Below are 25,945 nucleotides of genomic sequence, written 5' to 3' on the forward strand. Positions count from 1 at the left end.
TATAATGTAATATTCAAGCCTAATAGGAAAGTAAAGCAAGGTCTTTAACAAACAGTGTTGTTTGTTATTGAGGATAAGGAAAAAATTATCTTTATCCCTTATCTCATACCACATACAGAAATTAATTTGAATTATAATTAATTTGAAGTATAATTAATTTGTCACTTATCTAAAAGTAAAAGCACTAGTCATAGGGAACAAATGACAAATTAGACTTCAACAAAAGTTCTAAAATTCCTACTCATCAAAAGACGCCATTAAGGGCTTCCTTGGTGGCGCAGTGGTTGAGAGTCTGCCTGCTAGTGCAGGGGACACGGGTTCGAGCCCTGGTCTGGGAGGATCCCACATGCCGCGCAGCGACTGGGCCCGTGAGCCACAAATGCTGAGCCTGCGCGTCTGGAGCCTGTGCTCCGCAACAAGAGAGGCCGCGATAGTGAGAGGCCCGCGCACCGCGATGAAGAGTGGCCCCCACTTGCCACAACTAGAAAAAGCCCTCACACAGAAACGAAGACCCAACACAGCAAAAATAATTAATAAACTCCTACCCCCAACATCTTAAAAAAAAAAAATAGACACCATTAAGAAAATAACTACACAAGCCACAGTGTGGAGGGACTTGTATTCAGAGTACATAAGTACAACAAATCCACAATAAAAGTATAAATAATCAAACAGAAAGCATATGAAGTGAAAAATAAAATAACTGAAATATATACAATTTTGTCAATCTTATTTTAAAAGACTTGATTTTCTTCAACAAATACTGTAGGATATTCTAATTTTTAAATAAACCCTTGGCCTTTCTCACCTTCTGAGACGGCCCAAACTCTGTGGAGTGTGTTTCTCTCTAAATAAACCCACTTCTTACCTATCACTTTGTCTCTCACTGAATTCTTTCTGCGATGAGACATCAAGAACCTGAGCTTCATTAAATCCTGAAACCAGAAGTAAAACCCTCCAACAAATGGAAGACTCGATGAAGCATTCTTCATTCCAGAGAGAAGGTCACCATTTCATAACCTGGAGAACCACAGAAGCTCATCCAGAGACCACCTGAGGCCAGATTAAAGGAATGCAGGCCCTGAACACACCCTGATCCTTATCAGCAACCCTGCCCTTGAACCATTGCTATAAAACTCCTCACCAAATCCGCCCCGCCCCTGCCCCCCCCCCCCCCCCCCCCCCCCCCGCCCTGGCTTGGGACACACAGTTTTGAGGGTACTAGCCCACATGTCCCCATTTGCCTGGCAAAGCAATAAAGCTGTTCTTTTCTACTTCACCCCAAAACAAATAAATAAATAAACCCTTAACATTAGAAGTGAAAAGTTTATGGTAACCATCTCTTTATATGTATTTTATGTACAGGCTATAAAAAATAATATATTACAAATATGATTTAAAATAAGCAAAACATGAATTGCCCTAAAAATGATAAAAGGGAAATCTTACAACCATCTGACAATAAAGTAATATCAGCACATTTAAAAATAAGAATGTATATAACTCTTAAAAATTAACAGAAATGAAAAAATTAAAACAAAGTATATAAAAATGTCCCTTTAAGAAATCTGAGATGAAAACAGCCAAAACTTAAATGAAGTTAAATCGTTTTAGTCCTCATTACAGCATTAGATTGGGTTTGGCCCTAAGAAATAAAACCTCGACAGTAATTTCTTTCCTAAGAAATTTTTCCACTGTCCGTCTAAACAATTATACAACAGACATAACTCTAAATGATTTTCCTCTTTTAATTCTTCATCCTCAAACCACCTTTTATTAATTTTTCCTTCAACAGAATGAACCGTCCGCACACTATGCAGTATTTACTATGAAGCATGCTGTGATGTAGCTAAAGACCAATGTTTAGCTAATGGATCCAACCAGCCGAAACATGTCAATTTCCACAGCCTCCCAGCCATAACTCTCTACAATCTCAGATCCTGCAAAACAATTTTACTACTGTTGGGCTTCACCTGTCACCCCTCTACAGTAGCAAAACCCTGAACGCTTTGTACAGATGTATCAAGAATCTCGGGTTCTCTAGATAACGACTGGAGAAAACTGAAAGTGAGAGTGGAATCAATTACTCTGAAAACTCTAAGACAGCAGCAACTGTTTTGGGGGCTTTTGAATTCTAGGGTAAGCCAATTATTCTACCTAAATATACTCATATTTTAGTGCCTGAAGTTTCCAAATGATCCTCACTTATTTCTCATCTATCCTTGTTGTTATGGAAGTGACAAGAGATTGGACCAAGATCTTTGCCATAAAAGTGTATTAGTATTTGAGGGACTGGAGTGGTCAGGAAACAATGGAAAGAGTACAAACTTTTTAAAAGAAAGGAGTAACTTTCACTGAGGTATAAGACCTAGAATCTTGAGAAAGAGACATTCAAAACTAGGGATTTTTAAAATTCAGTTTGAGATGGTGTTAATAATACATAAACAAGTAAGTAGCAATGAAAACTAGAATGTAGGAAAGAGAATTGAGTGTGATACAAACAAGTAAATGAAAAGAACACAAAGTTAAATCCGAAAATTAAACAATGATTGTAAATACACATGATTTTGGTATGGCTGTCCAAATCATAATTCCCCCAGGTGGCCATGTGTGTGCTACCCTTTAGACCTTCATTTGAGAAACTACTAAATCCCCCTCCTATTATTCTAAACATTGGTTCCAAAAGAGAACTGTTACTGTCCTACATGATGACATTGCCCTTCCGAAAAACATAATGCTTAGCAGTGGGATAAAAATTTGATGTAAGCAGGACCAAAGTCCTGTTCTTGGATTTTTCAAATTAGTGCTAAGGGAAGGAAACTTTGAGGATGCAGTTGCAGAGCTACTGGGGTGACCCCTGCTGCTGAATAAAGCTTACTTCAAAGAACAAAATCAATACACACAGAGAAGTGGAGGTAAGAGACAAAGAATTCCAATGATAATGCACATCCTTGCCCTCAATTATGTACATAATGTGCATTTTATGTTAAGCATGGTAAATATTTCCTACAGTTATTGCAAGAATTAAAAGAAATAATATAAAAGTACTTCATAAACTCTAGGTTTATCAAGGCTTATATTACTGTAATCACAAAACAAATGCATAAGACAAATCTGGTCTGCCAGTGGGTTTTGTATGGCCTGTGAGCTAAGAATAATTTTTACATGTTTAAATGTTTGCAAGAAAACTCAATACCAGGATATTTTGCTATATGTGAAAATTAATTGAAATTCATGTTTCAGTGTCCATCAATAAAGTTTTATTGGAACACAAGCACACCCAATTATTATATATTGTCTGTGGTTGCTTTCATGCTACAACAGAGTTGAGTAGCTGCCTTTATAGAGAGTTTGCCAGCTTCTATACAAGACTGTAAATACACACACACCAAAACACTTTAAATGACTGTTAGAAAGGTAAGAGCATAAATAATTTCATCTCGTCTCTATCTTCTCAGTCTGAGATGTGATATTACTTTCTATAAAAACCAAATTTTAAAAATAGAACTACCATATGACCCAGCAATCCCATTCCTAGGCATATACCTGGAGAAAACCATAATTCAAGAAGATACACTATTTACAATAGCCAGGACATGGAAGCAACCAAAATGTCCATCAACAGAGGAATGGATAAAGAAGATGTGGTATATATACACAATGGACTATTACTCAGCCATAAAAAGGAACGAACTAGTGCTATTTGCAGAGATGTGGACAGACCTAGAGACTGTCATCCAGAGTGAAGTAAGTCAGAAAGAGAAAAATGTCGTATAATATCACTTGTATGTGGAATCTAGAAAAATGGTACAGATGAACTTACTTGCAAAGCAGAAATAGAGACACAAATGTAGGGAACTAACTTACGGAAACCAAGGGGGGGAGGGGGGGTGGGATGAATTGGGAGATTGGGATTGACATATATACACTACAATGTGTAAAATAGGTAACTAATGAGAACCTACTGTATAGCACAGGGAACTCTACTCAGTGCTCTGTGGTGACCTAACTGGGAAGGAAACCTAAAAAAGAGAGGCTATATGTATACATATAACTGATTCACTTTGCTGTACAGCAGAAACTAACACAACATTGTAAAGCAACTACACTCCAATAAAAATTAATTTAAAAAATTAAGTTAAAAAAATTTTTAAGTTAAAAAAATTTTTTAAGAGGGCTTTAACAGCTTCTATCTGATTTCCATTCCTCTACTGTGTAACTCTTCCAATGCATCTAAGTCTTCCCCACACCAAGTAAATAGCCCCACCAAGTTGATCAGGCTAAAACACTACGAGTGGATAATCATGGGATCATGATTCATTCCTTTTCTTCATCCCTTACATCCATCCATCAGCACATCAATAGGCTCTCCAAAACACATTCCAAATGCTACCACTTCTTTCACCTCCACACAAACCCCAGCTGTCATCATCTTTTACCAGTACTCCTGCAAAAACCTCTTAACTATGATCTGAGGTTGTGGGGATTTTGGGGGAAAGAACTTAAGGGAGTGGCAATATAAGAGAATACTACAGATAACACACACACACTCAAATAGTCTAAAATTTAAGTTTTATTGTTCTTGTTCTCACTTTGGCAAGAACACCCTCATTTCTTAAAACAGTTCTTTCAGAAGGAATTTTTCAGCTTTCATTTAATGAAACAAAACTATAAATACCTATTCTGGTTGTAAAACACACCACCGGAGAAAAAAAATGAAGCCCAGTTTTAACTTCTTAATGTGTCTTGTGATGTTGGTTCTTCTATAGCTCTATACTTTAACTGAATTAAATTTACTGATTGAATTTTTCATAAAACACTCATTCTCCAACATTCAACATAAGAGAAGAGTAGCAAATGAAAGTAGTGTGGTATAGTGGAAAGCATACTGGATTTTTGAAGGCATAACATTTGGGCTTTAGTTCTTCCTTCATTACACTACTTGTATGATCTTAAACTATTAATTGTATGATCTCAAACTAACACAACACTGTAAAGCAACTATACTCCAATAAAAATTAATTTTAAAAATTTAAATATTATAGCTTCCTCATTTATGAAATATGGATATTAATGTCTGCTCTAACTCCTAAAATTGTTAGTGAATCAAGAGATCATATTCCTGAAAGTAATTTTAAAAGGTAAACGCTAAAGTATGAATATAAAATGTTAACAACAATCATTGAATTAATGTGATTTTCTGTCAGTCTACAAAGTTTTAAAGTTAAATTTATTTCCTCTAGGGCTTACCTGGTGGCGCAGTGGTTGAGAATCTGCCTGTCAATGCAGGGGATACGGGTTCGAGCTCTGGTCTAGGAAGATCCCACATGCCACGGAGCAACTAGGCCCGCTCGCCACAACTACTGAGCCTGCGCGTCTGGAGCCTGTGCTCCGCAACAAGAGAGGCCTGCGCACCGCGATGAAGAGTGGCCCCCGCTCACCACGACTAGAGAAAGCCCTCACACAGAAACGAAGACCCAACATAGCCAAAAATAAATTAATTAATTAATTAATAAAAAAGATTTATTTCCCCTAAATTATTTTTCAAATATAAAAAAACTTAACTGAAGTCTTTACAGCTATAGTAATCAAGACAGTGTGGTATTTACTTAATGATAAACATAACAATCTATGGGACAGAATACAGAGTCCAAAATAGACTGACACATATGTAGTCTATTGATTTTCGGCAAAGGTGCCAAGGCAATTTAAAGGAAAAGGGCTAATCTTTTCAACAAATGTTGCTGGAACAAAGGGATATCAATGTGCAAATAAATGAACCTTGATTCTTACCTTATACTATATGTAAAAATTAACTCTAAAAGGATCACAGACCTAAAAATAGAAGCAAAAACTATAAACTTCTAGAAGAAAATAACAGGAGAGAAATTGTGACATAATAAGAAATATATATATATATTCGATTTCTGTCCCCATTTCCTGGCATAGAACTTCTAAAACCCTTGGAATTTTCTGAGTAATAGGGGTGAGAGGAGCCCCTTTCAACCATACCTGAGTTTATGCTAAAGAGGTGACTTTTGGAGGGTGGGGGCTGGTTACCAGAGGAACCAACCCTGTGATTAGAGGGTTGGAACTTTCAGTCCTACCCCTCAACCTCTAGGGAGGGGAGAGGGACTGGAGACTGAGCTCAACCACACTGGCCAATGATTCAATCAATCATGCCTATGTACTGGAGCCTCCAAGAGAACCCTAAATGATGGGCTTTAGAGAGCTTCCAGATTGATGAACATAGCAAGGTGCTGGGAGGGTGACACGCCCAGAGAGGGCATGGAAGCTCCACACCCCTTCCTAAGTACCTTGTCCAATGCATCTCTTCCATTTGGGTATTTCTGCATTATATCCTTTATAATAAACCAGTAATAGTAAGTAAAGTGTTTTCCTGAGTTCTGTGAACTGTTATAGCATATTATTAAACCCAAGGAGGGGGCATGAAAATCTCGCATTTATAAGTGGTCAGTCAGAAGTACCTGAAGTCTGAACTTGTAATTGGCATCTGGAGCAGGGAGGCAGTCTTGAGGGACTGAACCCTTAACCTGCAGGATCTGCACTAATTCCAGGTAGTGTTAGAATTGCCTGGTGTGGAAAACCCACACATTTGGTGTCAGAAGTGTTGTGAGCAGAGAAAGAGTTTTCTTTCAGAATCTTTGTGACCTCGGGTTAGGTAGATTTCTTAAATGGGACACAAAATATACCATAAGAGAAAAAAATAATACATTGAACTTCATCTTAATAAATCGATAAACTGGATTTCATCAAAATAAAAAACTTTCAGGAACTTCCCTGGCAGTCCAGTGGTTAAGACTCCACGCTTCCAATGCAGGGGGCTTCGGTTCGATCCCTGGTCGTGGAACTAAGATCCCACATGCCCCACAGCATAATAAATAAATAAATAAATAAAAATTAACTTTTAAAAAACCCCAAACTTTCACTCTTCAAAGACACTGTTAAGTAAGTGAAAAGTTAAGCTGCAAATTGGAAGAAAATATCTGCAAAACACATAACTGATAAAGGACTTGCATCCATAGTATACAGAGAACTCTCAAAACCTAATAATAAGCCAAACAACCCACTTTTTAAAAAATGAGCACCGGATAGGCAAATGCATAGAGTCAGAAAGTAGACTAGTGGCTGCAGGGCTACAGGGAGACATGTATTCCAATGTTCACAGCAGCTGTATTCTTAATAGCCAAAAACTGGTAACAACTGAAATGCCCATCATCTGGTGAATTGATAAACTAATAGTGGTATATTTATACAATAAAATGTTATTCAGCAATAAAAAGGAACAAATTACTGAAACATGCAACACAGATGAATCTCAAAAGTATACTAAGTTAGGACTTCCCTGGTGGTGCAGTGGTTAAGAATCCGCCTGCCAATGTAGGGGACACGGGTTTGAGCCCTGGTCCAGGAAGATCCCACATGCCGCGGAGCAACTAAGCCCGTGCGCCACAACTACTGAGCCTGTGCTCTAGAGCCCGTGAGCCACAAGTACTGAGCCCGCGCACCTAGAGCATGTGCTCCACAACGAGAGCAGCCACCACAATGAGAAGCCCGCACACCACAACGAAGAGCAGCCCCCGCTCGCGCAACTAGAGAAAGCCCGCGCGCAGCAACAAAGACCTAACACAGCCAAAAATAATTAATAAATAATAATAAATAAATTTATTTTTAAAAAGTATACTAAGTTAAAAGCACAAAAGACCACAGATTATAAGATTCCAGTTATACGATATTATAGAAAAGACAAAATATAGGGATAGAAAGCAGATCAGTGGGGGTAGAGGGAAGGGACTGACTGCAAAGAGGTACAAGGGAACATCTTGGGGCAAAAGAGATGGTCTATATCTTGACTGTGGTAGTGGATACACAACTATACAAAATTTTCAAGACCCATTATACAATTGAAATTGGCATAGTTTATCGCAGGTAAACCATAGCTCAATAAAGCTGATTTTAAAAATTTGAATTCTCAAAACTACTCTGTAGTTCTACTCTTTTTCACTAAAATCAAGATATGATAATGAGGTGCTCAGTGATGTTTTAAAACAAATGACTGTGAGAATCTGCTATCAAGAATGCATTGTATTTGATAACAAAACTACCAAATTCCCAAAGGAACAGAATATACTCAGTTTTAAGGAAGTCCAATGAGGTTTGGCAAAAAAGCAGATTGGCTTATGCAGGGTTATACAAAATACCAGTGATGAGAGGAAGGAACAGGTTAATAAGCAGGAAAAGAAAACAATTCACAAAACCTTGCTCTAAAGATACTTTCTCATACAACTCTTAGGAACGTGTCATAATCTTACCTGTTGGTTTTCAAATTCCCTGATTTCCCCTAGGGTATTATGGCAACTCTGTCAATATATTATATATGTAATATATAATAAATAATGGCATAAGAAGAAACAAGGTAGCAATAAATGAGGCAAGAAAAGGGATACTGAGAGAATCCACATAACATTCCCCAAAAAGGGGTGAGACTGGTAAAGTAAAGTTGGAGCCAGGTGGCCCAAGCTAAGAGTTTATCTCACAGAAACTGAAAATGATAAAAACCTTTTAAGCTGGAGAGTGACAATAAAAATGCTGTATTGAAAGAATAATCCAGTGGCCATATGCAGGTTAAATGAGAGCAGGAAAGATCAAATGCGAAGACATTAATTTCTAGACATTAAAACATTGCCTAAAACTACCTGCCTAAAACTACATCAATGGTTTTCAAACTCCTGAAACAACTTTTTTGTTGTTGCTGTGACACAGTCACACCCCCGTGAGTCCCATCAAAAAAACATCTAACATTACCTTATAGGTGCTACTACTAAACAACTGTTCAGAGCACAGCAAGAGCCCAAACTGCTTTAAGTACCAAAGTAGGTGTTAAAGTCCGGAAAGAAAGAGGGCCAGAAGGTAAAAGAGGTGACCTCACCCTGGTCACACAACCCACTGTTTGCCTCTACCCTCACTACCACCCACGAACAGCTGTCTGGAGAGCTCCACAGCATCCTGGGAATTCTCCTTAGTAACTGAATAGGGATCCTGAATCCAGGTTGATAAACAGTGATCTATACTAATTAACCTGGAAGAAAAAAAGTTTTTATAGAAATATAATTAATTTTTTCCACAAGAAAAAAAAATACTAAAACTCAAGGAAATACATATCCAAACACATAAAAGTATTTTAGTAAACAATAAAGCCTTAAATATGAAAAAGGACAAATTAAGAATCTGAGAATGGACATCTAAGAAGTATATATACTATTCCAAAACCCTGTCATATGATCAGATACAGTGACTAAGATGTATGATGATAAAGTAGGCTTAGCACAGTTGTCAGTGTTTTACCTACCTGTTTTTGCATCCCGAAAATTACTTTTCTCTAAGCTTATATGACACAACCAAAGTCCACACAGGCTATATCACCATCTATTCTATGAAAAAAGGATGGTATATTTATAATCAACAATGCAGACATCAATGTTTATACAGGAGTCAATAATGTCTGAAGAGTGAATAATTTCATGAAAATTGCTTACTGTCTATCTCCCTTCATTATAATATATACTTTAGTAGGAATTTTTGTTTCTTTTCTTCACTGATATATTCCCAGTATGAAAACAATTCCTGGCATGTAGCACTTGCTGAATTATTAGATTTTCATACTGGCATCAATAGTTCATTTCAGTCACAAGAAGTCCGTCACTATAATCATCATCCTCATATGAAGGGTTGTAATAACAAGTTCAGTTTTATTCAATCTACTTAAAAGTTACCCTTGAGGGTATTTTTTTAAACTGAAATTAACAATTTTTTTGCCGTTTAGTTATTAGTTAATTTATGAAAAGTGTCTGACATAGTTCCTGAAATCACAGCGGAATAAAGGTTAGCGCCTTTGCTTTGCTACTCCCTTTCAAAAAGTTACCCATGTCCATAACCTGCCGCATCAATGATTATTTCCTAAAGCAAGTATATTGAAGACCATAGATTTAATCACAGGACTCATACTGCAACAAACACATAGAAAAATACCTTAGAAAAGTACCACTTGTATAGATAACAGAGAGAGGATAGAAGTTATTGAATTCATTGACTTAAATTAGGACGACACCAGGAGAGCACAGCTGACAATGGTCTCCGCACAGGTTGAAAACTGCAACAAAAGTGAGCACTGTTGGTAGTTTATCATTTTCTCAGGTGTATGGGAATAGGGAAAAAAAACTAAATGTCATTCCTTTAAGCCATTTTCAAGAGCTGGGAGGGCTACTGTGACCTGACTTCTATTTTTCTGCTTACACCCTAAACAAAGACATGCATTTGAAAAAACCATAAAAGGCTGGATGGTGGAGGTTTAAGACAGCCCTCCTTTGTTTCCAAAGCTTCCTATACTTCACCATCGCCATCCTTATTACTCTGTATTTTAAAAGCCAACATCATAAGCTCCATCAGGACTATGTTTATAGCTGGAAGAGTGCTGAGCACATACCAAGCGTTCAATAAATATTTCCCGAATAAATACTGCCTGAATCCCCCACAGAATTATAAGCTTCATGAGAGCAAGGATTTCGAGTGTCTCATACACCAATTTTCCACTGCACTTAGCACAGAGTATGATCCAAAGAAGCTAATCGAAAGCTATTTACTTAATGAATGTGTTTATAACCAGGAAACACACACAAAAAAGTGACCTATATGAGACTCGAACCCATAACCTTAGCTCCATTATAGTATGCACTAATGAACGAAGATAATGAATTTCACAGTGTGCAAGTTTCAGTGTGCATATAATCATTAAATCTCACCCACAAGCACTCACAAAAGTTTCAAGAAAATTAGTCAAATATTGATTACTTTCCCAGCCATTCTCTTTATTCTAAACTTTGTTCCCCAATACCTTATCTCAAATGACCCATAATAATAGATCCTAAAAATTAAGAAAATGTTGTTTATGCCAAAAAACATATCTTCACTAAATAAAACTGGAGAGGATTAAAGAAATAAGATGAATGCCAAGAGGTACTCAAAGCAGTCAAAGAAAATCAAAGGCTATGCCCCAACTAAACTGAAAACAGGATATCCTTCAAATTAAAAAATAAAATAAAATAAAATTCCCACTCACTCATCAACAGAAGTCAGTTTTGACACTTTTCTGGAACAAATGGCTCAAAGAAAAATGCAAATTTTGTCATTTGCTCTAACGTGTCACTTAAAGATCAGCATAAGCAGTTGCTCGAGACCAACATACAAGAGTAAAAAATGATTTAAGGAAAAATGTCAGATATCAAAACTAAATAGCTTTGTTTTAAAACAGCAAGTCATCTCAACTTTAGGAACTCATCAATTTTGGAAAGTCTGAAGAAGTACATTCTCTGGAAAAAAAGTTTTTAAATGAAAAGAAGTGTATTCTTATTATGGAATATGACAAATATAATATAGCATAATTTGACTCTCTAAGATACTAACACCTCACTGAGCCAGAGATTTATCCTAAAAGAAAAACAAGAAACAAAAGAAACAAAAGAAAGATAATCTCAACAAAAGTAAATACAGGGAGCATAAATTGTCTATAATTTAAAACATGCACATATCATCAAGTTTGTGAACTAAAAGCTCAGGTATTTTATTATTATTAAAGGCCTCATTCAGAAGTCTATTATTTTACTCTGAGGAACATCTGGTATTATGTTATTCACATATTACTAACATTAGCAATATTTATTAGGTATGATTCTGTCCCCGTAGGTGCTACACCATACAATTTAAAAAGGCATAGACCTTGATCTCTGGGTTTTTTGAGGTCCAAAACAATCCTTATGTACGTCAAACCAGCTTTGTTATTTGGTTTCCTAGCCTACAGCAGATTTAAAATTGGAAATCAAAAGAATGGCTAGATTAGAAACAATAACCAATTCAGTTAACAATGAGCACCTCTAGAGCCTAGAGTACCACTTCCTACCAACAGGAACCACAACTTCTTAAAGAAACAGCTGACCGCAGAATTGGAACAGGAAGTGTAAAAGAAAAGTTTGAACATCTTGTCACATCAGAAAGCAAGGAAGCTAAGAAAGAGCACTAAGACCAGGACTCAGGAAGCAGTGTGAAGATACTCTCAGAAGTCAAAGATGGGAAAATCTAAGCATCAAATTTTAGAAGAGTAATGGTAGCAGATCAAAATACATCAAATATATAAAAATCTTTAAGTTTCAATTTAAAGGATAAACAGAAGACAAAGAAACATGTTTGAAAAAAAAAAACACCAAAAGATACAGTCAGTACTTATGTTAAACTTTACAGAAGAAAAGGTCTAGCTTCTTTAACAAATTGCAAAGGGAAAAAGAAAAGGGAAGGGAAATATATAGATTAAAATACTTGAGACGTAACAACCAAATGCAACGTACGATCTTGTTTAAACCCTGATTTAAACAAACCACTGTAAAATGACACTTTTGAGACAATCAGGGATATTTGGCTGGATATCTGACATTAAGAAATTATTGTCAAATTTTAGGTCTAATAAGAGAAGAGTCATCTTTCCAGATATATAAGCTCAAATATTATGGGTGAGATTTCTTAAATAATTAAATAAAAAGAAAGGAAAGGATAAAGTACACTGACACTAGGTGACAAACAGCAAGGAAGACAGTTATAACTGTCTAGGGTCACTGAATGTATGGAGCAAACAGTTCTACACAAATAGCTCTCAGAGGCATCACTGTATTACAGCACAGAACCATGTCTAATGCTCATAGTAACCACCATCAGTCGTCAAGAATAAGGTAAATTATGTTCTATATACACAGCTTAGGCAGATCAGATGTCCAAATAATGGAATACGATGCATTAAAGTTTATATTTATACTCACTGAGAAGAAAAGATGATCACAACATTTAAAGGGGGAAAAAAAGGTTGATTTTGCTGCTTAAATCTGTTTTCTTTTACCCAAGCCCCCCAACAACACACACCACCTAACAGTACCTTGCTCTAAGATAACTGCTGATTGTTTAAATGTAGAAACATAAGAACAAACATCCTGAATGGCTTCCCACTTAAGAGCAAACACCTTCAAACTAATTTACATTAATGGTCTAGTCCATGTGTTTAACACAATTTTTAAGTGTAAGATAAACTATTATGCAGTTACAAAATTACAAGAACCGGGGCTTCCCTGGTGGCGCAGTGGTTGCAAGTCCGCCTGCCAATGCAGGGGACACGGGTTTGTGCCCCGGTCCGGGAAGATCCCACATGCTGCGAAGCGGATGGGCCCGTGAGCCACGGCCGCTGAGCCTGCGCGTCCGGAGCCTGTGCTCCGCAACGGGAGAGGCCCCAGCGGTGAGAGGCCCGCGTACCGAAAAAAAAAAAAAAAAAAAAAAAATTACAAGAACCATAAAGAATGTTCGCTAACTTAAAATGACTTAATTCAAAAATCTCACCTGAACCCTACTTAAAATATATATGCAAGTTATCATGGGCTGAATTGTGCACCTGAATCACTTCATTGTGTCAAAAAGCAAGAAAGTCCTCAAAGAATGATGGGAACATGTCAAAAGAATACAGAAGCCAGCATGAATGGGTAGCCGATAGCCAAAACAGGACCAATTTGAGTATCAAAATAAATAGTAATGGATTATAACCCATTGGAAAAAAATAGGATACCTGATTCATACAGATATAAATAAACCAATAATTTGAAGGTCTGATGAGGAACAGAGTATTTGCAGTTTCAAAGTACCTCCTACAAAACACTAATTACAAAGATTTTTTAAAAATGTATATATATATATATTTATTTATTTATTTTTGGCTGTGTTGCGTCTTCGTTTCTGTGCAAGGGCTTTCTCCAGTTGCGGCAAGCGGGGGCCACTCTTCACCACCGTGCGCGGGCCTCTCACTATCGCGGCCTCTCTTGTCGCAGAGCACAGGCTCCAGATGCGCAGGCTCAGTAGTTGTGGCTCACGGGCCTAGTGGCTCCGCGGCATGTGGGATCTTCCCAGACCAGGGCTCAAACCCGTGTCCCCTGCATTGACAGGCAGATTCTCAACCACTGTGCCACCAGGGAAGCTCTTACAAAGATTTTTTTTTAAGTAATTTTTACAGTGGAAAGGCCTGGCAGACACCACCTTAATCAAATGGTCAAAATGGCCATTACCAGAATGGGACAAATCAAAACTGTGTGCCACCTGACAGGATGCAGTGAGACAAAACATAGCTTCACCTGTGTGGCTTTTGTGCCAAAGATACATAACTTGAATCTAATCAGGAGGAAACCTCAAATTTAGGGACTTTCTACAAAACAACTGGTCTGCAATCTTGCAAAGCATTAAGGTCATGAAACCCAAGGAAAGACTAAGGAACTGTTCCAGATTGAAAGAGACTAAAGAAACATGACAACTAAATACAACATTTGATTTTGAACTGGATCCTTCTGCTATAAAAGACATTATTAAAACAATTAGCAGAACTTGAATGGGTCTGAGGGTGAAATAGTAGTAATGTATCAATATTAATTTCCTCATTCTCTTCACTGTAATATGGTTATGTAGGAGAATGTCCTTGTTTATAGGATATATACACTTAAATGTTAGCAGGTGTTAGGGCATCATTTCAACAACTTAATTCTCAAATTGCCATGACCACAAAGAAGACACTCCCAACACCTCTTGGGCAAGATAAAGGCTGCAAACATATGCCTATAGAGGCCAGGCAATAAGGTAAATACTTGAAACAAGCTAGGTATAAAGCAAGGACTGAGGCTGTTTACCTGACGCATCACTCAGTGAGTATATATCATCTGGAATGCAAGTCCACAGTGGCAATATCATTCCATTTTTCAAGAGAAACCAAAGATGCAGATTTTTATGTGAAATTTCCCAATTTTTAACACACTCAAAAGGGCCAAACAAAACATGTCTGTCGACTAAATTTGAACCACAGCTGTCTCTGGCCCAGAGGCATGTTTCTCAAACTGAAGCCTAGGGATAAAAGGAAACCACATGATATACGTGGAACATATTCTTGGAGCTGCAGTTTTATCCCAAGAGTTTGCCTGGAATTTTCTGAGAGAGGAACAATTTCTTTATTTTTAAAATGCAATATTTTGGAGTTGAATGCAAAGTTCATATGATTTTTAAAAACTTCTCATTTAAAAATAATTTCAAGCTTACAGAAAAGCTGTAAGAACAAGAATAGTACAAAAAAAACACCTGTACAGTTTTAACCAAATTCATCTATTGTTAACATTTTACTCATTTGCATTACTTGCATAAGAGCATCTTCGACCCTCCCTCTTCCTCTCTACGCAAACATACAAATACATACACACGTAAATACAAAGCTCTATATATACATATATGTGTATATATATATAAAACATATATACATGTTACATTATTTTTTCTGAACCATTTGAGAGTAGGTTATATATCATGGCATTTTATTCCTAAAAATTTCAGTGTGTATTTCCTAAGAATAAAAACATTATGTTACAGAACCTTAGGATAGTTACCAACTTTAGTAAATTTAACATTGATGCCATACCTTTATCTAATCTACCATCCATATTCCATTTTTGCCAAATGATCCAATAATATCCTTAATATCATTTCCCCCTCTAATACAAGATCCATTCTAGAATCAGGTACTACAAGTAGTTGTCATGTCTCTTTAGTCTCCTTTAATCTGGAACATTTCCACAGCCTTTCTTTGTCTTTATAATATTAACATTTAAAAAAGTACAGTCTCGCCCCCTACCCTTTTAAAAAACAGGATGTTCCCCATTTGGAGTTCAATGTTCCTCAGGATTACATTCAGGTTATGCATTCCCGGCTGGCGAACTACATAAGTGATGTGTTCTTCGCAGGCATCACATTCAGAGGCACACAATGTCCACTGGTGCTATTTATTTTGATCATGCACTCAAGGTGCTGTCTGATTTCATCACTGTATAGAGTTACTATTTTTTTCCCCTTTTAACTACTAAGCAATATATGGGGAGATATTTAAGACCATGCAAACATTCTGCTCCTCATCAAAAATATCCCCAGAGATTTAGCATCTATCAATGATTCCTGTCTGGACTAATCTTTATTATAATGGTTGCAAAATAATCATATGAATTTTTAAGTTAAGTAGACTCAATTTCTGGCTACACTCCCAGATCCCTTAGGTGTAAGCACTCGGTCTCCTCTACTTTAGGAGCACTACAGTGCAGTAGTTTGAGTGCAACACTAGAATAATTAGGTGCGGCTTCCAGAAAAAACAAGCATACCTGAGCCATGCCTTAGAGACTGGATAGATTTTGTAAAGCTAATGAGGTGGAGAACCAGTCAAGACACATACAACTCCATCAGGAAAGCTGAAAAAACAATATGGTGAATGCTTTGCAAAGTAAATAACATACCTTAGCCTACCAGTTTCATAAAGCCACATTTCCACATATGGAGTTTGCCTGAATTACACTGATTCTAGAACTATAGATATACTTTCGCTGCTCCTGATATTAACTATATTCTAATCATTATATTCAGATTCTAAAAACTTTTCAAAAACAGCACAATTCATTATAACTACTTCTCATTGTTCATCCACATTTATATATATATATATATATATATGTGAGCCCTCCGACCTAGTCTCTCAAAGATAGGGAACAGACACTAAAAGTGTACCTTTCATCTGATTGTGACCCCTAGAAAGAAAGAAATTTTATACTGCCATCTAAAGCAAACATATAAAACTGAAATTAAGTTTCTTGAAGCAATATCATGCAAAGCACCAATATTTTATAATCTTTCTTTCTTCCTCCTCATTCTTTTTAGTATTTGTCTTGACTGCAAATAAATTGATTTCTAAATCCTTAATAGGTGATGCACAGACCTGCACTTGAAAAACACTACCCTAGAACCTGGCACAGAGTTCTTTATCATATTCCCAAAAAAGTCCGGAAGAAAGTTTTCATTTATTTCAGGTGAAATAAGAAGAAAACAAGAACATAAAGAGTTATTTAATATTTTAAAGGATTCTGAGATTGTGTATGATAATTTTTTTGGTCTTCAAGTTATTATTTTTTTATGCAACCATGGTAAGAGCGAAGGTTGTAAGCTGCCAATTATATACTGGTTCCCTAATATTTTTTCCCCCAATTTTATAGGGTCATGAAATCTCCACTGCTCTGCTATGAGATTTCAAAAACACATGAGAGTGTCAGCCTTCAATGGGTTTACAATTTGGCTGGGGAAATAAGACTTACAATAATTTTAGGACTTGTAATAATTACTTCTACCTTTTGAGAAGAAATATTCTGTGATAAGTGCCCTAAAAATGTTCTTATGTTAAAAGTTCAAGGGTGAATATTTTAAGCTGGGAATGAAAGAGAACAAATAACGAAAGGTGTTCAGAAAGGAAACAATATTTGAGTTGGGCCTTGAAGGGTACTTCAAAAGAGAATAGTCACAGGGATGGAAAAAAGCCAATCAAATATGGGGAAAAAGAAATAGGTCAATTAGGCCAGAACATGTTAAGACAGTAGAAACAGATAATGGAGGACCCTTGACAACAAGGTTAAGGTGCTTGAATTTAGTCATTAAGGCAATGAAGCAATCTGAAAGAGTGAATGGGAGAGTCAAAGCACTGTTTAAGGAAGATTAGTCTGAAGGTCCCACACACACACACAACAAATTATAAACAAGTGGAGATTCTTGAGGCTATGCAATAATCCAAACACAGAAAAATAAGGACTTCAACTGTGGTGGTGGAAAAGGAAAGTATGGAATGGGAAAAGGTGACAAGGATTGATATGTCTTAGAAGAGATTTTAATGTGGTAGGCAAAAATGGCCAGGAGTCAAACATGGTTCTAAGATTTCAAGGCTGGGTGATACTTACAGACAGTGGAAAATAAGAAAAAGAAGCTGATTTAGAGGATGAGGAGCTCAGATTCAGGTATGTTAGAGTCAATGTACAAGTGGGTTATAAAGTGTCAGTAATAGTGTAAGGAAAAGAACATTGGACCCCATCAGAAAAATCTGAGTTCAAGTGGAAAAAAATGGGGACTTCCCGGATGGCACAGTGGTTAAGAATCTGCCTACCAATGCAGGGGACACGGGTTCGGTCCCTGGTCCAGGAGGATCCCACATGCTGCAGAGCAACTAAGTCCGTGAGTCACAACTACTGAGCCTGTGCTCTAGGGCCCATATGCCACAACTACTGAACCCGCGTGCTGTAACTACTGAAGACCGCGCACCTAGAGCCCATGCTCTGCAACAAGAGAAGCCACGGCAATGAGAAGCCCACGCACTGCAAGGAAGAGCAGCCCCTGCTTGCCACAACTAGAGAAAAGCCCACGCGCAGGCAACAAAGACCCGATGCAGCCAAAAAAAAAAAAAAGAAAGAAAAAAATGGTTAGGATCTAATGAAAAAACCACCAGAATGCAAAATTATATCTACAGTATAATTTTCACTGTGTAAAAAAGGAGGCATAGGAAAAGAGTAAAAACAAGTACATCAACATGACAACGTCAGCTGAATACAGATAAACTGGAACAAAAGATAATTTCTTTTTCTTTCTTCTTTTGTACTGTGTTCTCATTGGATACAAACCTTACAAATTAGGCTCCCCACCAAAAAAAAAAAAGAAAAGGAAACGAAAAATCTGGATTTGAATAGTCTTTTTAAAAACTGCAAACTCCTTGAACCTTAGTTTCCTCATCTATGAAAGAGGAAATAATTTCTTCTCTCCCAAGGTTACTGTGCAGATTAAATGAGATAAAGTTTTGTAAACTATAAAGCAATATGCAAAGTTAAAGCATTATAACAGCAACAGTTAAAACTATAGGACAAGAGATCACACAGAGACATAGAAATATACTACAGATATGGGAAGCACATTATTTCCTTAGACTATTTTAAAGTTTTAGAATCCATCTATTTTAAAGTCAAAATGTTGGGACTTCCCTGGTGGCACAGTGGTTAAGAATCCGCCTGCCAATGCAGGTGACACGGGTTCGAGCCCTGGTACGGGAAGATCCCACATGTCGCACAGCAACTAAGCCCGTGCACCACAACTACTCAGCCCGTGTGCCACAACTACTGAAGCCTGTGTGCTCTATGGTCTGTGCTCCGCAACGAGAAGCCAGTGCAATGAGAAGCCCAAGTACCACGATGAAGAGTAGCCCCCATTCACCACAACTAGAGAAAGTCCCCGCACAGCAATGAAGACCCAACGCGGCCATAAATAAATAAATAAATTTTAAAATAAAATCAAAATGTTGTCTTTTTTTTAAATTAATTAATTTATTTAATTTATTTTTGGCTGCGTTGGCTCTTCCTTGCTGCGTGCGTGCTTTCTCTAGTTGCGGTGAGCGGGGGCTACTCTTCGTTGCGATGCGTGGGCTTCTCATTGCAGTGGCTTCTCTTGTTGCGGAGCACGGGCTCTAGGCACGCAGGCGTCAGTAGTTGTGGCTCGCGGGCTCTAGAGCGCAGGCTCAGTAGTTGTGGCGCACGGGCTTCACTGCTCCACGGCATGTGGGATCCTCCCGGACCAGGGCTTGAACCCTTGTCCCCTGCATTGGGAGGCGGATTCTTAACCACTGCGCCACCAGGGAAGCCCTGTCATATTTCTTATGAACAAATATTGAAGTTTCACATGTAATAGAAATGGACTCATATACATAAAATTAATATGGTACTTGTCCTACATGCTATTCAAACTTAAATACAAAGCAGAAAAAGACCTAGTAATATCATTCCCTAGTATTTGGACTTCTAAATAAATTATTTCATGGTTTTAAAAGGCCAGTCTCTATAGAGATAAATTCAGAATCTCCAAACGTTGTCTCTCAGAAGTTACACGCTTGATACATAGCACTGCATTCTAAATGGTGCTTCCCCCTTCAACTCCCATTTCTGGTACTTTACTTATATCTCTAGATATGTATTTAAAACCAGACAGTAAGCTCCTAAAGGGCAATAAGAATGTCACAAAAATAGGTACACGTTAAGAAATACTCTAGCTAACTCATGTTACAGATGTACGAGTTACTACTCATGCCATATTATAACGTAAGCCTATCTTGAGCCCTTCAAGAGACAACCATTAAGAAATTAAAAGTTAAGAAAACATTCCCCAAGTAATATTATTACATGGGAAACATTTTTATATGAATAAATATATACAGAATGCTTTAGACTAGATTAATATTTAAAAATCATATACTACACTGTTCCTTTAAGAAAGCAAGAGTATACGTGAGATGAGAAATAAGTGCTAATATTGTGATGTTAAAGAGATTGTTTTAAAATATCTCATAAACTGAAGCATACTACTACTGCACTGAGACTGTTACATTTCTTATACTAACACTACAATTTCATCCACTACAATTTTCCTTTAAAAAGAAGTTTTGGAGTTTTGCTTTTAACTTTTGGAGCAGAAAAAGTTAAAATTGATGTGGTTAACAATATGCTTTCTTTAAAGCATAAACACAGACTAAACCTGTAGGCTAATCCCTAGACAAGTCTTAAAATTAAAATCTTTATTATGAAAAAGAGATGCTAAAAAAACTAAGCATGAAATGCACCTAACCCCTGCCTTAAGAAAATCAACAAAAAAAGCTGTATCAAGTTTCCCACTTTTGCACATAGACCTGAGATTTAAAATATTTACTGTATATATGTTTTGTACATGTATGTGTGTATTCTAAACTGATGTGGAGGCAGGACATCAAGATAGATTGTTTTCCCCTCACTAAGTTAAAAAAGAAATTGTTTCTAAAGTATTGCATTTTTATATTACCCTATTCGTGAACTAAAAGACACTTTGCCTGAAGTAAACGGTACCACCACCTGCCAGCCAAACTGCCTGAAATTCATCAGCTGTAGAGATTAAAAGCATCCTTTAGTTGTTTTTATGTAAAACAAAAGTAATACAAAAGGTATATAATTTCTATGTGGAACATATAACACAATCACCCACAGACAATCACCTAACGTTCCTCTCAGTGATTTCAAAACCACTACACACAGTTTTAATTGCCATTAGACATCTTATAAAATGCACATAATAGTGTTTTCCTTATCTAAACACACAACAATCAAGGGTACAGTTTGAATTTTAAAAGTTTTTCACTTTATGAAATGATGCACCATAACATTCCCTTAAATAATCAGCTTCTCTATAACCATTGTTTACAAAGCACTGAGCTTTCCTGCTTATAAAAATGTAGTTTTCTTACACTTTTTTTCAAGAACTCATCTAGTACATAAAAGGAGACACACACATACACTTCCTTGAGAATAAATGTTTTCAGTACTTGTGACCCCAGAAGAACTTCACATGTTTTGAATTCTTGTTTGGTTAAAAAAAGTTTTTAAACATCTACTAGAATACAAGAACTTGCCTTTACATTCATGGCTCTCGTGATGATAAAATAAAGATCAATGTAACTCTAAGCTCTAGACTAATGAACTGCAGGGAATAGAAACAAGCAATTTGGCAAGAGCTGGGTAAAGCTATGTTTAAAGACTACCAATAAAATATACCAGCATTACCCTTCCCTCACTCCCAACTCTTTAAGGTTTCAATTAAGATGGGGCCTAGTTTTACTCTTTCAAGGGGGACAGAAAGAGAAAGCACAGAGCTCCTGCTGAGAAGTATCTTCATGAGAAGCAGCTCCAAAAATACTGCCAGGAACCATTTCTTGCCCCCCAGCTGACATAGGTTCCTCTCTTTAAATACAGGTATATCCCCTGCTCCTGACCAACACCATACTTAAAGAAAGGAAGTCTCATCAAGGTACCATCCAAGGATGGCATCAAATAAATAAAAAAATTATCAAATGAATAAAAAAATTCAACACCAGGGTCAGCTATAATGTTCTTGATGAAAAGTGGGAGCCTCAACTAAAATTCATCTTCATCTCTCAGTCTCTCCTATCAGTTGCCTCATGAACTGGATAAGAAGGGATAGCTGTTTAACAAGGATATCCACTGTTTCAAAATAAACTTAAATTAGTGAGAAAGACTCCCACAAAACACAGAAGATGAAGCTTCCGCAAGCCTTCGACGTCCTCAGAACCAACAGGAAAGAAGTAAAAGCTGATTCTAATTTGAGCAGTGATCCCACCATTCCTACAGGCTGAGGAGCCCACAGTTCAGAGATATCTCAGTCCCACCACATCCCCCAAGACACTCAGTTTTTTGGCCAAGTATATGATCACCTCTTCGTGAACATAAAGGACAAGTCTTTCAGTCCAATATGATTAGAGAATAAATCCAGGCATAAGGCTTAAAGAAAAAAAAAGCAGTGAAAAGTTGATCCCTCTTTAAAAGGAGCCCAAGAATGAAACAACTTCACAATGTAAGGAATTATAAGACATCAAAGGTTAGATAATGGACAACAGGTGCCTTTGGGGAGGAAAGAGTAACACTCAGCTGCCTCCTATTTTAGGATTTCCACTCTCAAAGTACTTGTGTGTGTGTTTCCCAAAGAAAGTGTGTGTGTTTTTCCCCAAAGAAAGTCAAGGCCAAAATTATGGTTTTTACTATTTAATACCTATAATGGGTCCATTGCTCTTTAACCTACTTTTTAATTTTAGATTTTACGCCACCAGGGAAGTCTAGATTTTTAAAAACCCATTTAATCTCAGTGTGTCTGAATAAAGTATGGCCTATGGCCAGATTATGCACTGATCCATGAACATTAACCAACTAGGAATTTACTATCAAGAAATGCAAAGAAAGGCATCTGAATACAATCTACCTCCACATAAAATACTCAATATACAAATCCAGCAGCAGGTATCACATTAACTGCAGTATCAACCAAAGCAGAAACTTTCTCTCACCATCATGACAGCTGAGCTCAATCTTTACAGTAACCAGATTCCAATGGCCTCAAAGAATAGTAATTCCAGACAGAGATTATAGGGGACTGAGTACCAGCCTTCAGTTCTGATTCCCTTGGCCAATTACAAAATTTATTACCTTTATCTGGGTGAAAGGGAACACTGAAAGGATACTTCAGCCTACTTCCCTTTCTCCAATCCACAAAGACAACATATTCCAAAAATGGAGAATCCTTTCTTTCCCTGTCAGAGGCCCCCTTTCCTATGGATTAACTGGGCAGGATTACTTCTCCCCAGCATGCGTGCAGAGCCAGCAAGCATAGTTCTGCTTTCACTCCTCTTTTAAAGAGGGTCCCCAGGCTTCCCTGGTGGCACAGTGGTTAAGAATCCGCCTGCCAATGCAGGGGACACGGGTTCGAGCCCTGGTCCAGGAAGATCCCACATGCTGCGGAGCAACTAAGCCCGTGAACCACAACTACTGAGCCTGCGCTCTAGAGCCCGCGAGCCACAACTGCTGAGCCCGCAAGCCACAACTACTGAAGCCCGCGTGCCTAGCGCCCGTGCTCTGCAACAAGAGAAGTCACCGCGATGAGAAGCCCATGCACCGCAACGAAGAGTAGCCCCCGCTCGCTGCAACTAGAGAAAGCCCGCACGCAGCAACGAAGACCCAACACAGCCAAAAATAAATAAATAAAATAAATAAATTTTAAAAACCCCACTTATGTTAAAATAAATAAATAAATAAAAATAAAGAGGGTCCCCCAACACAGATGCACCTCTTCCTTTCCTGTATTAGGCAAATGATGCTTCAGTGCTTCTGGTTCTCTCCACCACTGCAAAATGTTCAGAGAAGTGGAGGGAGTGAAGGGAAGTTGTCAGTTACTCTGAGAAATACCTAAAAGAAGACTCCAAATTTAAAGTGAATACTTGGTGGGGCGGGGGGGAGTGCCCCCCCTCCTGAAGAGGGAATGGGGGTCCCTTCCCTAAAAGGGAGCCTCTGCCTGGGTAAGGGGTGTCCCCAACCTGAAAGAGAGCTCGGTATGTGGGAAGGGGGAGGAATGTTGTACCCAGAAAAGGGGTCAGGGTTTGAGAAAGGTGTCCTAACCCTGAAGGTGGGGGGAGCCGTGAGTGTATGGGGAGGGCTGTACCAGCTTTGGGGGGCCGCGCTGAGGGAAGGGGTTCCCACTACGGTGAAGAAGGGCCCCGCACTGAAGAGGACGCTGGGAGGAAAGGAGGGTCTTGCTGAGGAGGGCTGGCATGGGGGGAGGGGTTCTGAGTCCACCGGAGCCCGGAGAGGGGCAGCAGGCTCGAGGGGAACATGTGCAGTGGAAGTGCCGCCATCCCGAGGGGCAGGGTGGAGAGCAGGCCCGGGCTGCGTGTGGAGGGAACAAGGTTCCCACCCTGCGCAGGAGAGGGAAGACTCCCGGCCGTACTCACCGAGGCTGCCGGCGAAACCGTCCATCTTGCGGGGAAAGCGCCGGGCTCCAGGCTCAGCGGGGCGGGCACTTCATTCAGCGGACCGACTAGGGTCGCCGACGCTGAGCCTGACCCGCTAGCTTTCTCGGGCGCCCGGCTCGGCTCCCACCTCCCGCCTCCGTCGTCCGTTCGTCCACCACGGGGCAGTCAGCCGCAGACGCCCGGACCACTTCCCCGTCAGGTTGAGAGCCGCGCCGCGCCGCTCCGCCGCCTGCCCGGCCTCCCTCCCAGACAGCAGCCGCGAGCGCCCCGCCGCGCCCCGCCCCCGCGCCCGCGCGCAGCGGTAGCTCCACCCCCGCGTACGCCGTCACGCTTCCGACTCCGCCTCCCACGTGACGACCCGGAGGCGGGGTCTTGCCGACCCTTCCCTCTCACCTTGCCTCGGCCTCGGGTTCCGCCCCCCGCGCTCGGGAGGGGTGGCTACGCTTGCGCGATGGGCCTGCTGAGGGCCTGGGACTTGGGGCTTGAAACTGCTTCCGAATGGGTGGGGATAAGGGGAGACCTCCGGCATGGGATCCTCAGGAGCTTCTAGGGATTCCTTTTCCTCGCAGCCCCTGGGGAGTCCGCGGAGACCCATCGGAGCTTACGTTTGGAGCCCCTCTAACAGGAGATGGTCACCCCGTGTGTCCAAGAACACTAAAGAGGCAACCAAGTGCGGGGAGGGGTCCAAATTTCCCGGGTTCTCCCTTTGCCCCAGTAGGATGAGGGACAAATGAGGGCGAGTCTTCTTGACTAGCTCAAGGCCACCATGCCACAACCCAAGGCACACAGCAGAGCCTAAGACATACCAGAAGCAAGGAATGTTAGTACTGGACAGGACCCAAGAGTTCATCTTGCCTCCCCTTCAGGGAGGACACTGAGCCTTGGAAAAGACATGAACTGCGCAAGCTCATGGAGCCTGGTAGAAGCAAAGTTAGAACCTAGGCTTCCTAATCCCCCTGGTGTTTTTTCCACCAGGGATGCAAAGCCACCCCTTATCGGGGATATCATAGGATTGCCTACTAGGGAACTATAACAAAGGGTTGAAATGAAGTAAGCCTGAATTCCAGGCCCAACTCCATGTGACTCAGTAGGTGACTGTCAAGTCACTAAACTTACTTGGACCTCACTTTATTCATTTGCAAAAGGGAGGACTGGACTTGTAACCAAAACCTCTTAAGTATACACAGCGTTCTTCTTCCTCCTCCCTCCCCAACCCACATTCTCCATCCTTCTAAAGACCTTCTAGTGATTTCCCAAGTCCCTCTTGGGACTAGGTTTTGTGGATCAGAGTACTAGTTACTGAGAAGAAATGTAAGGTGCCCAGGAACTAAATTGATCTATACAATAATAAAGAGCTGAGTTAGAAGAGAATAAGAGTCATTGTAGACAGAGTTCCAGGAGAGAGGGAGGTACTAAAGGGAGATGAGAACAATGAAGTAGCAACTGTCATGAGAGGGACTTAGAGGAATTAGATGGTTGAAAGGATTGTTAAACATTTTTTTGTTGTCTTGCAGTATACTTCTTCCCTTTGGTGCCTCTTTAAAAATCTTCCCCCAAAAATCTAAATTACTTTAAATTTCTTTTTTGGATATCAGACCTGTGTGTCTTCTGAATACCATACTATGTGGAGAA

The 25,945-nt window shown here is 39.1% G+C and overlaps 1 protein-coding gene across 1 annotated transcript in view; it reads right to left on the reverse strand.

The window, feature by feature from the left end:
- The window catches only part of EML4 (EMAP like 4), a 153,759-nt gene extending 129,188 nt beyond the window's left edge, over window positions 1-24,571 (reverse strand). Inside the window, exon 1 of the mRNA XM_073791414.1 lies at window positions 24,293-24,571. Coding sequence (XP_073647515.1) covers window positions 24,293-24,317 — 25 coding nt within the window. The 5' untranslated portion in view covers window positions 24,318-24,571. The remainder of the gene's footprint in view (window positions 1-24,292) is intronic.
- Between the last annotated feature and the right edge of the window lie 1,374 nt (window positions 24,572-25,945).

This window comes from Tursiops truncatus, chromosome 14 (genome assembly GCF_011762595.2).
Source record: "Tursiops truncatus isolate mTurTru1 chromosome 14, mTurTru1.mat.Y, whole genome shotgun sequence".
Taxonomy (NCBI): domain Eukaryota; kingdom Metazoa; phylum Chordata; class Mammalia; order Artiodactyla; family Delphinidae; genus Tursiops; species Tursiops truncatus.